This window comes from Schistocerca piceifrons, chromosome 8, assembly GCF_021461385.2.
Source record: "Schistocerca piceifrons isolate TAMUIC-IGC-003096 chromosome 8, iqSchPice1.1, whole genome shotgun sequence".
Classification (NCBI taxonomy): Eukaryota; Metazoa; Arthropoda; class Insecta; order Orthoptera; family Acrididae; genus Schistocerca; species Schistocerca piceifrons.
This window is the reverse complement of record NC_060145.1, coordinates 16,826,360-16,838,627: the sequence shown is the minus strand read 5'-3', so window position 1 is coordinate 16,838,627 and position 12,268 is coordinate 16,826,360. Positions and strand designations below refer to the sequence as shown.

The 12,268-nt window shown below is 38.8% G+C and overlaps 1 protein-coding gene across 1 annotated transcript in view; it reads right to left on the bottom strand.

Moving 5' to 3' along the window:
* The window catches only part of LOC124711505 (UDP-glucosyltransferase 2-like), a gene marked incomplete in the record, with an annotated part of 123,365 nt that overhangs the window by 12,183 nt on the left and 98,914 nt on the right, over nt 1–12,268 (bottom strand). The window contains 1 exon segment of the mRNA XM_047241618.1: nt 12,175–12,256. Within this exon segment, the coding sequence (XP_047097574.1) occupies nt 12,175–12,256 (82 nt within the window).

Sequence of the window (12,268 nt, the reverse complement as noted above, 5' to 3'; positions counted from 1 at the left end):
CTGCAAGAAAGCAATATAAGCCCACTTATGTTGGCAAGTAGTTACAGGTCACCAATAATCAATACCTGACATGCACAATGGGCATTTCCAAAACGTTATTCTGCACAGCCAAGCAAATTAACTTCTGACAGTTTTACCAAAAATGTACAGAATAATCAATATGCAGGGAAAAGCATAATTAACACTGTAAGGTTACTACTATACAGCTGAATAGCTATCACTGTTCATGGTTCACCCTCTGAGTTGAAGGCTGCCTATTTAACATTTTCAGGTGCAACAAAAATTTTATTTTCAATATTTTGCCTTATTACTGGCTGAATTTAAAAATGTAAATTGCTGCCATAACTTACTTGTTAAGAGGGACAATCTTATGTTACAGGTTTAATACAATAAGACAAGTACCACAGTCAAAAACTTGTGTGTGTCTTGAGGCACCACAGTTGATGACATGCAAATACGTGGACTTTATTCTTCCAGTATTTCGGAATGCAACCTCTTAGTAGCTTGCAGCAAACTAATAGTATGTGTGATGAATGAGTCATCAGCTGTCCAGTGATTGTGGCAGTATGCAGCAGAGAATATATCATGAACAATTGCACCTTTAAAGCCTGAAGGACATGTTTTTCTCTGTCTAAATATGACAGGAGACAAGACCTGCGTGCACAATCCTGAACCAATAAATAATTGACAGTTCATAGAGTGAATGCAAACATAGCCTGTGGTCCAGAATAAAATCCATCACACACATCTGTTTGTAAAACCCTACTGACAATATTTCATGATGTGAAGGGCACTTTCGGCAAGAAAGTTCAAATTGTGATTAGCACTAACGACAGCAACCTATGGCACACACTACCAAACTGCAGGTAAAATTTTCAACTGGGGATCTCCTGCTATACCACACTACAGTCTTCATTAGATGCGGACATGAGGGGAACCACGTCCTCAACCAGGCTGCTGGTTTTACAAGGTGCAGTCCTATGAGGGGGAGGAGGGCGGGGTGTTATGCCCTTGCCTTCCTCCCACCTTTAACCAATTACCAAACCAGTTATATGTGGATCTAAATGTGGAGGTAGCAAGGAAAAAAATAGAGGAGACACAAGGGTAACTTGCATAGAAACTGGACTGCAGTGAAAAGAGTTGATGGGCATGAAAGGGAAGCAGTAGTTGAGAACAGAGTGGGACTGGGTTGTAACCCACACCTGATGTAATTAAATCTGTAAATTGGGCAAGCAGTACAAGAAACCAAAGCGAAATTTTAAAAGAAAACTAAAGCTAACAGGAAAGAAATGAAAACTTTGAGGTTTGCACATGACACTGTAATTTCACCTTTGACATCAAAGGACTTGGAAAATCAGTTTTACATCATATGGGCTGACCCACACGAAATACTGGATTTTCAATTGGTCACACTGCTAAGATGTAGATGTGTGTTCGCCAACTACCATATATAATTGGAGCCACATAGTATGCCATTCATTTCAGTATGGTTCATTGTCCAGTGTAGGTGCCTATTGCAGCAGTGGAGGAATTCTGTACTGTGAAGAGCATTGCATCTGTCCAACGTGCAATGCCCCATGGTAGAGATGCCATTTCCATGTTCCAGGCAGAAGAACGATATCCAACTGGATAAACCATACCATGAGACAAATTCTGTAATGTACATAAAGGGATCTGAAATGATGTCTCTAATGACAGAAAATATTTGACAAGCTCATGCAGTTCTGCAACAAAGCCCACACTCATCTGTCCATCGCCATTCCAGAACATTAAAAATTCCTCAGACATCTTTATTGTGGAGTAGGATTTAAAGTTTCATCCTTATAAGCTGCAAGTAGTTCAGTAATTACAGCTGTGAAAAAGTGAGTAGGCATAATTTTTGCTCAACTTTAGTGTACAGAATTGACCTGAATGATTCATTTCTGACAACTCTTGCGATATTAAGAACTCGAATAGCCAGTATTGATGTTCCACATCAATATTTATTTAAAGCTATCTGCTTTCTAGGTCACTGTCGGATAACTTAGAACTAAACAGATAATTCACACAACATCAGTGAGAGTTCACAGCTGCATAAAAATCTTTTTTCAGAGATATGTGACATTTTATGACTATATATCAATATGAAAATACAAGCACGATATAATTGACAAAGAAACTCTGTAGAAATAAATTTTATATTGATTTATACTCAAGGTTAAAATTACATGAATATATAAGCAAAAAGCACTGCCTAATAGGGTAATGGTGCAGACAACTGTATTATATGGACTACCTGGTGATTGGGGTAAATAGGCTGGTGGAAAAAATTAAAAGAGGGAGAAGTGGGGAAGGGGGAGGGACAGAGGGGAGAAAGCACTGGTATGGAATGATGTGGGTGTGGCACAGTTGTAACAAGCATATTACCAAATGGCGACAAAAGTATTAGATGCCCATTGCTACTTTAGTAAGGGTGTACAATGAAACTGTGTTTGGTCATCAGGGACCAGGTCACGATTCTTTGGTTGGTATTTATTAATAGGTAGAATTTGAGTACTGTCAGTTTGCTGCCTTTAGTTAATGTATGGGGGACTTCACATTTAATACTCTTACCACACAAATGACTTTCATTCAGAGAGTGTCCAGCAAAGGCAGCCTCTTCTTCAATCTCCAACTCCTTTCTTGCTCAGCCCATCTAGTAAGTTATAGACTCATTTCCCCCTCTGCCCCTTTACCCTTTTCAGCCTGTTAATCACATTCACCAGTTTGTCCACATAACAGTGTTCAGTGCCATTACTCACTTATACTGTGTTTCTTGCTGATACATTCATATACTTTTAACCTTTAAGTATAAGGTAATTAAAGATTTATTTGTTCAGACCTTTCTCTGAATTACATTATGCTTGTTTTTGTATTAATACACAGCTGTAAAATATCACATATCTTTGAAAATAATTTTTTACAGCTATATGAACTCTTTCTGATGATGTGTTGACTATCCATTTAGTATAAAGTTATCTGAGAGTGGCCTAGAAAGCTGAAAGCCAGTCAATAATGAACCATTAAATAAATATTATTGCAGAACATCAATACTAGGTATTCAAGTTTTTAATGTGTCGATGTTCCTCCACGTACCAACAGAATATTCCATAAATAAAAAACCTTGTGATGTCTGATGGGGCAAACTTTCATTTGTATAAACAAAACTTCCTATATTACTCTGGCACAAAACTGCAGTTTAATCATGGAAAGGTCCATGGTATCCCAAAGGTCATAGTCTGTTGTACTACTAGAATCCATGTCCATTATGAGGTCATGATTAACAATTTCTTCATTCCACAACTGCTGTAACATTGAAATCCAAACGGAGTATGGTTTCTATAAGATGGGTCTGCAGTCTGCAGCCCGTAACTCAGAGACTACACTGAAGTGCCTCTTCCCATATTGATTACTCTCACGATGTAGTTGTGTCCTATGGCTGGCGAGATCACCTGACCTTTCAGCCCATGATATTTTCTGAGGTCACCTCAAGAACATTTTTAATGGCAGTTCCACAATACTTTCGAATAACAAGCCATAATCTGGGAAGAGAGGGAGAGGACATTCCTCAAATAAAGTTGGTAATGTAATGAGGAACTTCTGTGAATGTCTTCAGCAATGCATGCCATTTGTGTGATGTTCTTTTTGAGAAATGAAGTTGTTTGACTTTTCAGTAATGGTGACATGTAGAACAGTGATCTATATTATATTGGTGTAAATAAATGCTGACTCAAACTATTTAAAAAAGTGTTACTTCCCATGGGCCACCCTGTAGACAGTGTCTTGAAAACAGATCATAAATGATTATGAAGAACAGAATGTTGTCGAATTAGAGAATCAGATTAGAAAATGAGACATTACAGGTTGTAGATTGTTGCTATTTGGGCAGCAAAATAACTGATGAGGGCCAAAGTAGAGAGGATGTAAAATGCAAACTAGCAATACCAAGAAAAGCATTTCTGAAAAAGAAGAATTTGTTATTAGATAACATAAATTTAGCTGTTCGCAAAGTCTGTTTTTTTGGAGTGTACGGAAGTGAAACATATGATAAGCAGTTCTAATGAGAAGAGCATAGAATGGTTCCAAATGAATTATTGAGATTATACGGGTACATCAGATAACTCCTATGTAGACACTGAATCAAATTGGGGAGAAAAGAAATATACCATATGTCACAATTTCACTAAAAGAAGAGAGGAGACATCCGTAAGCAAAACTAATTGTCAGTTTCGTAATGCAGGAATGAGTCAGGGAGTAAAAATTGCAAAGTTGTACAGGAAACTCTTACTCAGCTCATTCTGCAATAGTCCAACAAAAAATAAAATAATGTTTCTTAAGTTTCATCTAAAATGTGTTTGTAAAGCTAGGAAATCTTCATTAATGTTGTGTGTTCAATGCCTTGGAATGTTTTAGGTATAAATTATTTCAGTCTGATATTTTAATCTGGTAGTACACACACACACAGGGGATTCTTTAATACTACAGATGCTATGCACCAATCAAATTCTTTCAAAACTTAATATTTTTTTAAAAAATTTTCATATTTTTGCAAAGCTAAGAAATCCTCATCAGTGTTTTATACAGGCTGGTTGTAATTAACTTTTGATACTTGACAGGGCCCTTACGAAAAGTGAGTGACTGTACAACGGGACTGTGGAAACATTTATAGTAACTTGTGGAAGAGAAATAATGAATAAACCACTGATACCAAAATTTTAATTTCGACACAAGAGAGTAACATTTGTTAATTGCGTGTACCATGTTTACATTCCACTGCACAACATGACGACCATCTGCATTCACGACAGCCTGGAACCACACCACAGATACTGTTTCACAATTGTTCGCAGCATTTTTCGAAACATGGACCGTGGAATGTCCAGCTGTCATGATACAGCTCACACACTGCTTGAAGATTGCACATTGTGTCGAGAATTCTCAGCCGTGGCAACATTAACTTCAACAATTTGTGGCACAATTTGGCCATCAGTCTCTCCCAGGAGTAAATCCCTAATCACCAGTTAATTTGAACTTCAGTGCCCCCTACGTGGACGATTAATGATATTTCACAATTTTTCCTGAAGTGCAGCAATATTAAACCTCTAGTGGGTGAGATTGAGCGGTTTCACAATAACACCAAGAACCTTAAAAATTTTTGAAATATTTTGCACTGCTCGGAAATATTTTGCCGTCTGTGGGCAGTGTTAACGTTATCCTTGCAAGTCTCTCGGTTGCTACAGATTGGCACGTTTACATTACTCTGTCTCAAATACTTTAAGGTTAAACTTCATGTGTAAATTTAAAGTCTTCGAAAGAATTGCTAGTGGTGAGGAAATTTAGCATAATACACGGAAGAGCCAAAGAAACTGGTATACCTGCCTAATATAGTGTAGGGCCCCAGTGAGCACAAAGAAGTTCCAAAACACTACCTCACATGGACCAGACTAATGTCTGAGTAGAGCTGGAGGGAACTGACACCAGGGCTGTCTGTAAATGTGTAGTAGTACAAGGAGGTGGAGATCTCTTCTGAAGAGCATGTTGGAAGGCATACCACATATATTCACTCACGTTCATGTCTGGGGAGTTTGGTGGCCAGTGGAAGTGTTAAACTCAGACCAGTGTTCCTGGAGCCACTCTGTAGCAATTCTGGATGTGTAGGGTGTTGCATTGACCTGCTGGAATTGCCCAAGTCCGCTGGAATTCACAGAGGACATGAATGATTCCAGGTGATCAGAAGAGATGCTGATGCACTTGTCACCTGTCCAAGTCATATTTAGACATACCAGGGGTCCCGTATCACTCCAACTTCACACACTCTACACCATTACAGAACCTCCACCAGCTTTAACAGTCCCCTGCTGACATGCCTGGTACATGCATTCATGAGTCTCCATACCCGTACATGTCCATCCACTCAATACAGTATGAAATGAGACTCCTCTGACCAGGCAACACGATTCCAGTCACCAACAGTCCAATGTCAGTGTTCACCCATCCAGATGAGGCATAAAGCTTTGTGTCGTGCAGTCACCAAGGGTACAAGAGTGGGGCTTCAGCTCTGAAAGCCCATTTCAATGATGCTTGGTCGAATGGTTCGCTTGCTGACACTTGTTGATGGCCCACCATTGAAAGCTGCAGCAGTTTGTGGAACTATTGCACTTCTGTCATGTTGAACGATTCTCTTCATTTGTTGTTGGTCACTTTCTTGCAGCATCTTTTTCCGGCCGTAGCAATGATGGAGATTTGATGTTTTACCAGATTCCTGATATTCGTGGTACATTCTTGAAATGGTCATATGGGAGAATCCCCACTTCATCGCTACCTTGGAGATGGTGTATCCCATTGTTTGTTCGCCGACTATAAAACCACGTTCGAATTCACTTAAATCTTGATAACCTGCCATCGTAGCAGCAGTAAGTGACCTAACAACTGTCTTATATAGGTGATGCTGATTGCAGTGCTGTATTCTGCCTGTTTCCATGTCTCTGTATTTGAATACACATGTCTATACCAGTTTGGCACTACAGTGTAGATAAATGCTGAATTATTAGAATTAATGTCTCTCTCTTTTCCTTTTCTTCTTTTTTAAATTGTGCACATCCAGACATTTGCATTAATTTATCCATGATAGGGGATGGGGAGGGTGCATGACTAACATTGCCATTTTCAATGTAAATGAGTTATTCACATTTGAAATGTACTATGCCAAAAGAATTAAATTTATAGATGACAAAAAAACATTATACCCCTGAGAACTGAAGGTTATACATGCAGTATTTGTTACACATACATTACATTGATACTGTAAACAACAAGTGATTGTTCAGCATTTGCAAAAGGCAGTCTCACTGCAGTTAGTCTGGTTGCTACATTTAGCTGAATGAGAGGGTTAGTGGAATCGTGGGAAATCACTTCTAGAGGTGTATAAGAATACTACAATGGATAAAAACATCATACTCCATATTCCAAGAGGGGGGGGGGGGGGGGGGGGGGGGGGGGGGGGGGGTGGGGGGGGGGTAGGGAGGGGGCATCAAGTGCCAATGCAAGATGTTGGACCATCAATGTATAAAAAGTTATGATAATCTTTTTTTTTTTGTTCAACCTTAATTCTCTCAACAACTTTTTGGAATGATCTTTGACACTCCTTGACCCAGTTTTTCATCCACCTTTATTTCTGTTGTGGCAAAGTTGAGCAATTATCACAGTAGCAGTGCCTTTACACATCATCCCAAAGCACAATATTATTGTGCAGTATTATTGACCATCTAGGGACCACTTCCCGAATCTTGTTCTTCAACCCCTGTGTGGAATGATGACCTCTCCATATTCCTGTGCCGTGTTGATACTCCTGAAGAGCAGCAGCACTACTGCTGCTGCTGCTGCTGATTTATCAAAACAGCTCTAAGAGCAAAGCCCTGCTCACTTTGTGCAGATCCATGCTGACTAAGTGCAATGCACACAATGGTGGTGAAACTCTTAGGACTTCCGGTAACATGACCTTGGTTCACTGCCAGGCCACATGGAGCACTATAAGTTTATCAGTACATTATCTTGCTTTTTTATTGTCTGTTTTTTTGGTCTTCAATGTTTTTTTTATCTCTCAGTTAACTGAAGTTGGTTCCATCACACTGTGCTTCCAATTATGGCTTACGTCTACTGCGCTCTTTGAGCTGCATTGTAAATGTGTTGCCCGTATTTTGATTGTGTTCTGCTCACATCAAGAATTTTATCCACCATAGATAATTTTACAAAGATGTAGAAGTACATACATAATAATAAAATAAACTAGTGTCAATACCTTACAGTATACATTTTAAGCATGACAGTGTACCAAATTACACCAGGATAGTTTCTAAAAGATAATGCAATAAGCTATACTATAATATAATATAGTATGTGTATTATAGTATACCCTGTATATAGAGTATTGTATACACTATGCAATTACATGCGACTAACACAGCACACAATAGTATGTTTAACAGAAAACTTTTAAATGCAAATATCCTCCTCAGGCATCTCAAACAATTCTTTAATGTCATAAAATGAATGATCCAACAGCCAGCTGTAACACTTATTTAAAAAATATCCATAGACTGAACATGAATGACAGTTTATTGAACATTGAGTGGGTTTACTTTGTGGGAATTTCCTCTTCTTGCTAATCTGTGGTGTGGTATGTCTAAATTACCCTTAGCTCTGGTGCTGTGTTCATGTATTTCCCCTCTGGCAATAAATTCTATCGTGAATGCAGATGGTCGTCATGTTGTGCAGTGTTTGTAACCTGGAATGTAAACATGGTACACGCAATTAACAAATGTTACTCTCTTGTGTCTGGAACCACACCACAGATACTGTTTCACAATTGTTCACAGCATTTTTCGAAACATGGACCACAGAAAGTCCAGCTGTCACGATACAGCTCACACACTGCTTGAAGATTGCACATTGTGTCGAGAATTCTCAGCCGTGGCAACATTAACTTCAACAATTTGTGGCACAATTTGGCCATCAGTCTCTCCCAGGAGTAAATCCCTAATCACCAGTTAATTTGAACTTCAGTGCCCCCTACAATTTTTCCTGAAGTGCAGCAATATTAAACCTCTAGTGGGTGAGATTGAGCGGTTTCACAATAACACCAAGAACCTTAAAAATTTTGAAATATTTTGCACTGCTCGGAAATATTTTGCCGTCTGTGGGCAGTGTTAACGTTATCCTTGCAAGTCTCTCGGTTGCTACAGATTGGCACGTTTACATTACTCTGTCTCAAATACTTTAAGGTTAAACTTCACGTGTAAATTTAAAGTCTTCGAAAGAATTGCTAGTGGTGAGGAAATTTAGCATAATACACGGAAGAGCCAAAGAAACTGGTATACCTGCCTAATATAGTGTAGGGCCCCAGTGAACACAAAGAAGTTCCAAAACACTACCTCACATGGACCAGACTAATGTCCGAGTAGAGCTGGAGGGAACTGACACCAGGGCTGTCTGTAAATGTGTAGGAGTACAAGGAGGTGGAGATCTCTTCTGAAGAGCTTCCCAGGTATACTCACTCACGTCCATTTTTTGTAATTTCAAGATGTTCTTGATGTGAGGGGAGTGCCCCCATATAACCAGACCACATGAAGTATGTGACTGGAATAGCCCAAACTATGTCACCCTAAGGTATGCCAAGCTCACTACCTCCCTTAGTTACGAGATAAGGTATGCCAGCCGGGATATTTTTTCACATACGTGATTGACATGTTCCTTCCAATAGAATTTTGAGTCAATGTAAATACCTAAGAGTTTTACTGACTTATTGCCTACTTCATTTTACATTCCCATTGAAAGTTGTGTTTTATCAGGATTGCTCAGGAGCTTATTGGTTGCAAACCAGTCCAGGGTCTTCTCAAGTGTTTCTTTTGTTATGCTGTTCAGGTCTGAAATGTGGTGATAAGTAGTGTTTTATCATTAGCATAACATACGACAGGGTGGGCTATGTTATTAGGTAAATCACTAATAGCTACAATGAAGCACAAGGGTCCAAGGATAGACCCTTCTGGTACACCTGTACTGATTTCTATTATGAAAGAATTAACATTTCAGACAGACAATTTTTTTTCTGTTACTTAAATAAAAACTTATCACAGCTAAAGTGCTCCCTCTCACCTCATAAATCTCTAGTTTCTTCAGTAGTATGTTAACAGGAATGCAATTGAAAGCATTGCTTAGGTCACATAATACGAGTGATACCATGTTATTGTTTTCAAAAGCTGTTGAGATTTCAAAAGCTGTTATGATTTCCAAGATGGCCCCTGTTGTGTTTTTCACCTTGTGTAACCCAAACTGATTGCTACATAGGATATTGTGTTTCTCAAAGAAGCTGCTTATTTCTGTGTACCAGCGTGTCAAATATCTTTGAGAATATTGGAACAATGGTGGCTGGTCTGTAGCTTTGGGGAAGAGGTTTGTCCCATTTTTTTAAAAAACTGGGACAACTTGATACCTTAAGTGCATCTGGAAAAACTCCAAATTACACACATTTATTGAAAATAAAAGGTAATGGTTTGGTGATTGAGTGTATTGTCTTTTTAATGATGTTATTTGATAACCAATAACAGTCCATACTTTCAGAACCTGAAAATTTGGATACAGCTTTTATAACATCAGCAGGTGTGACAGCCCTCTGTTGAAATACCAGGTTAACAGGCAGTGGTGTCCCAACAAGGTCCATTGCTGATGAATTTGTTGCTTTAATACTGTTACCTATTTCTTTAACTGAGCTTAAAAAGTACTGGTCTGATTCCTCAAGTTCCAGCAGAGCTGTTTCTGTGCATTTTGGTGTATTCTCTTGTTTTATTATTTGCTATGCCGCCTTGCACTTTTATTGGGATCCCTTTCTATATAGTTTTCCACTGCTAGTTTTTTTTTGTCAGAAGAAGTTTAGCTTTGTAGAATTTTTTTGCATTTCAGATATGACCTATGAATGTTCACACACTTCTGCTCCTTGGGTAGCGGCTTGCTTATGCATCTGGTACAGCATATGCATGTTTCCTCTAATTTCTGCTAGCTCTTCTATAAACCAGTTAAGTCTTTTTCATTTCACTTGGATATCTTTTTTTTAGTTGTGAGCAGGAATACCATAAGTCTGTGTACTTTTTAAAGAAGATACAAAGGTAATTTCAGCTTCCCTTTTCCCAGATTGACAATTTATATATAAAGTCCCAATCTGCACTTCTTAATCTATCAACATACATACTTATGTACTCTTCCTTTTGCCCTCGTACTATTACTACTTTAGGTTCTTCAATTTTAACTGGTTGCCTCTTACAGTGTATGAGGAGTAATGGCTCATAATCTGCAAGTCCACTTCCTGCAAGTCTGTCTGTAAAATCTTCCCTGTGGAAATTCACAACAATACTGTCTATTCAGGCATTCTTACGTGTGGCGCGGTTATTTGTTCAATAGAGGTCTAATGATCTTAGCATATTCAATAGCGTCCTGGTGAGTTTCCTGTCTGTGTATGCCATTTCTATGTTGAAATCACCACAGACACCAATTCTTGTCTTACTCTTCAATATCTTTAACTATTAATGCACATTTTTCAATAAACAAATGTACATCACCATCTGGCGATCTATACTGTCTAACTACCACTATATTTTCATTCATTAGTTTTACACAACTAAACTCCCCATCTAAAAATGGCTCTGAGCACTATGGGACTTAACTGCTGTGGTAATCAGTCCCCTAGAACTTAGATCTGCTTAAACCTAACTACCCTAAGGACATCACACACACCCATGCCCGAGGCAGGATTCGAACCTGCGACCGCAGCTTGCAGTTCTGATATTATGGTGTTCTGTAACGCAGACTACAGCTTTTGGTTCAATCCTACATTACCGTATCAGTACCGGCGCACAATCTGAACATCATTCCTATAAAGTTGGGTACCCATAAGTTTTCCACCTATACTTACTCACGTAGCAAAAGTTTGATTATAACCATCCGTGCATAAAGCTTAGGAACGTTTTGTACATCTATTATTTCAGTATCGTATTTTAAATCCGTTAGTGCGGATAAAGAGGATGTTTAACACCACAGGCCTTTGCACCAATCGTATTTCTTTTAAGATTTTGATATAAAGCGACAGTGTGCAAGTATTGTTTTTATACATTACAGTGAACTGATCGTTTCATTAACACAGGTTACTCTATAACTATGACATACAAGTTTTGTACTGTAAACAGATCTTTAAAAAAGATTTTAAGCTATGCAGACATAGGACTGGAACCCAGTTGTATTTATTCTCTTGTTTAACAGATGTGAAGAAGGGATCCATTGGCTGAAACTGGTCACTTTGCAATTAAAACAGCGATTTACAGACAGAAAATTATCCTATTTTACGGTCTCACTTGCTTGTACCTTTGAAACGACAGCTGCATGATGAGAGATTGGTAGGTTACTATGACACCATGGAGGCGGTGCAGTGATACGTACTAGGAACGCCGAACAGTGTTTCCCTGGAGGTCATCGGCAAGTTTGTGAAGAAATGAGACAATGTGAAGTTCTAAAAAATTAGACAATCATTTCTGTAAGTACCCTTCTTAAACAGTTTATATTCACCTCCCGCTATTTTGAAGACTTAGCATGGTATTACTACATGTTGCATACCTGCGGAAGCTTCTTGGGCGGTTTGATGTGCATCCCCGCCACTTCTACAGCGTTCGGAACAAGCGGCCGCGGGTAGTCGAAGCTCAAATGTGAG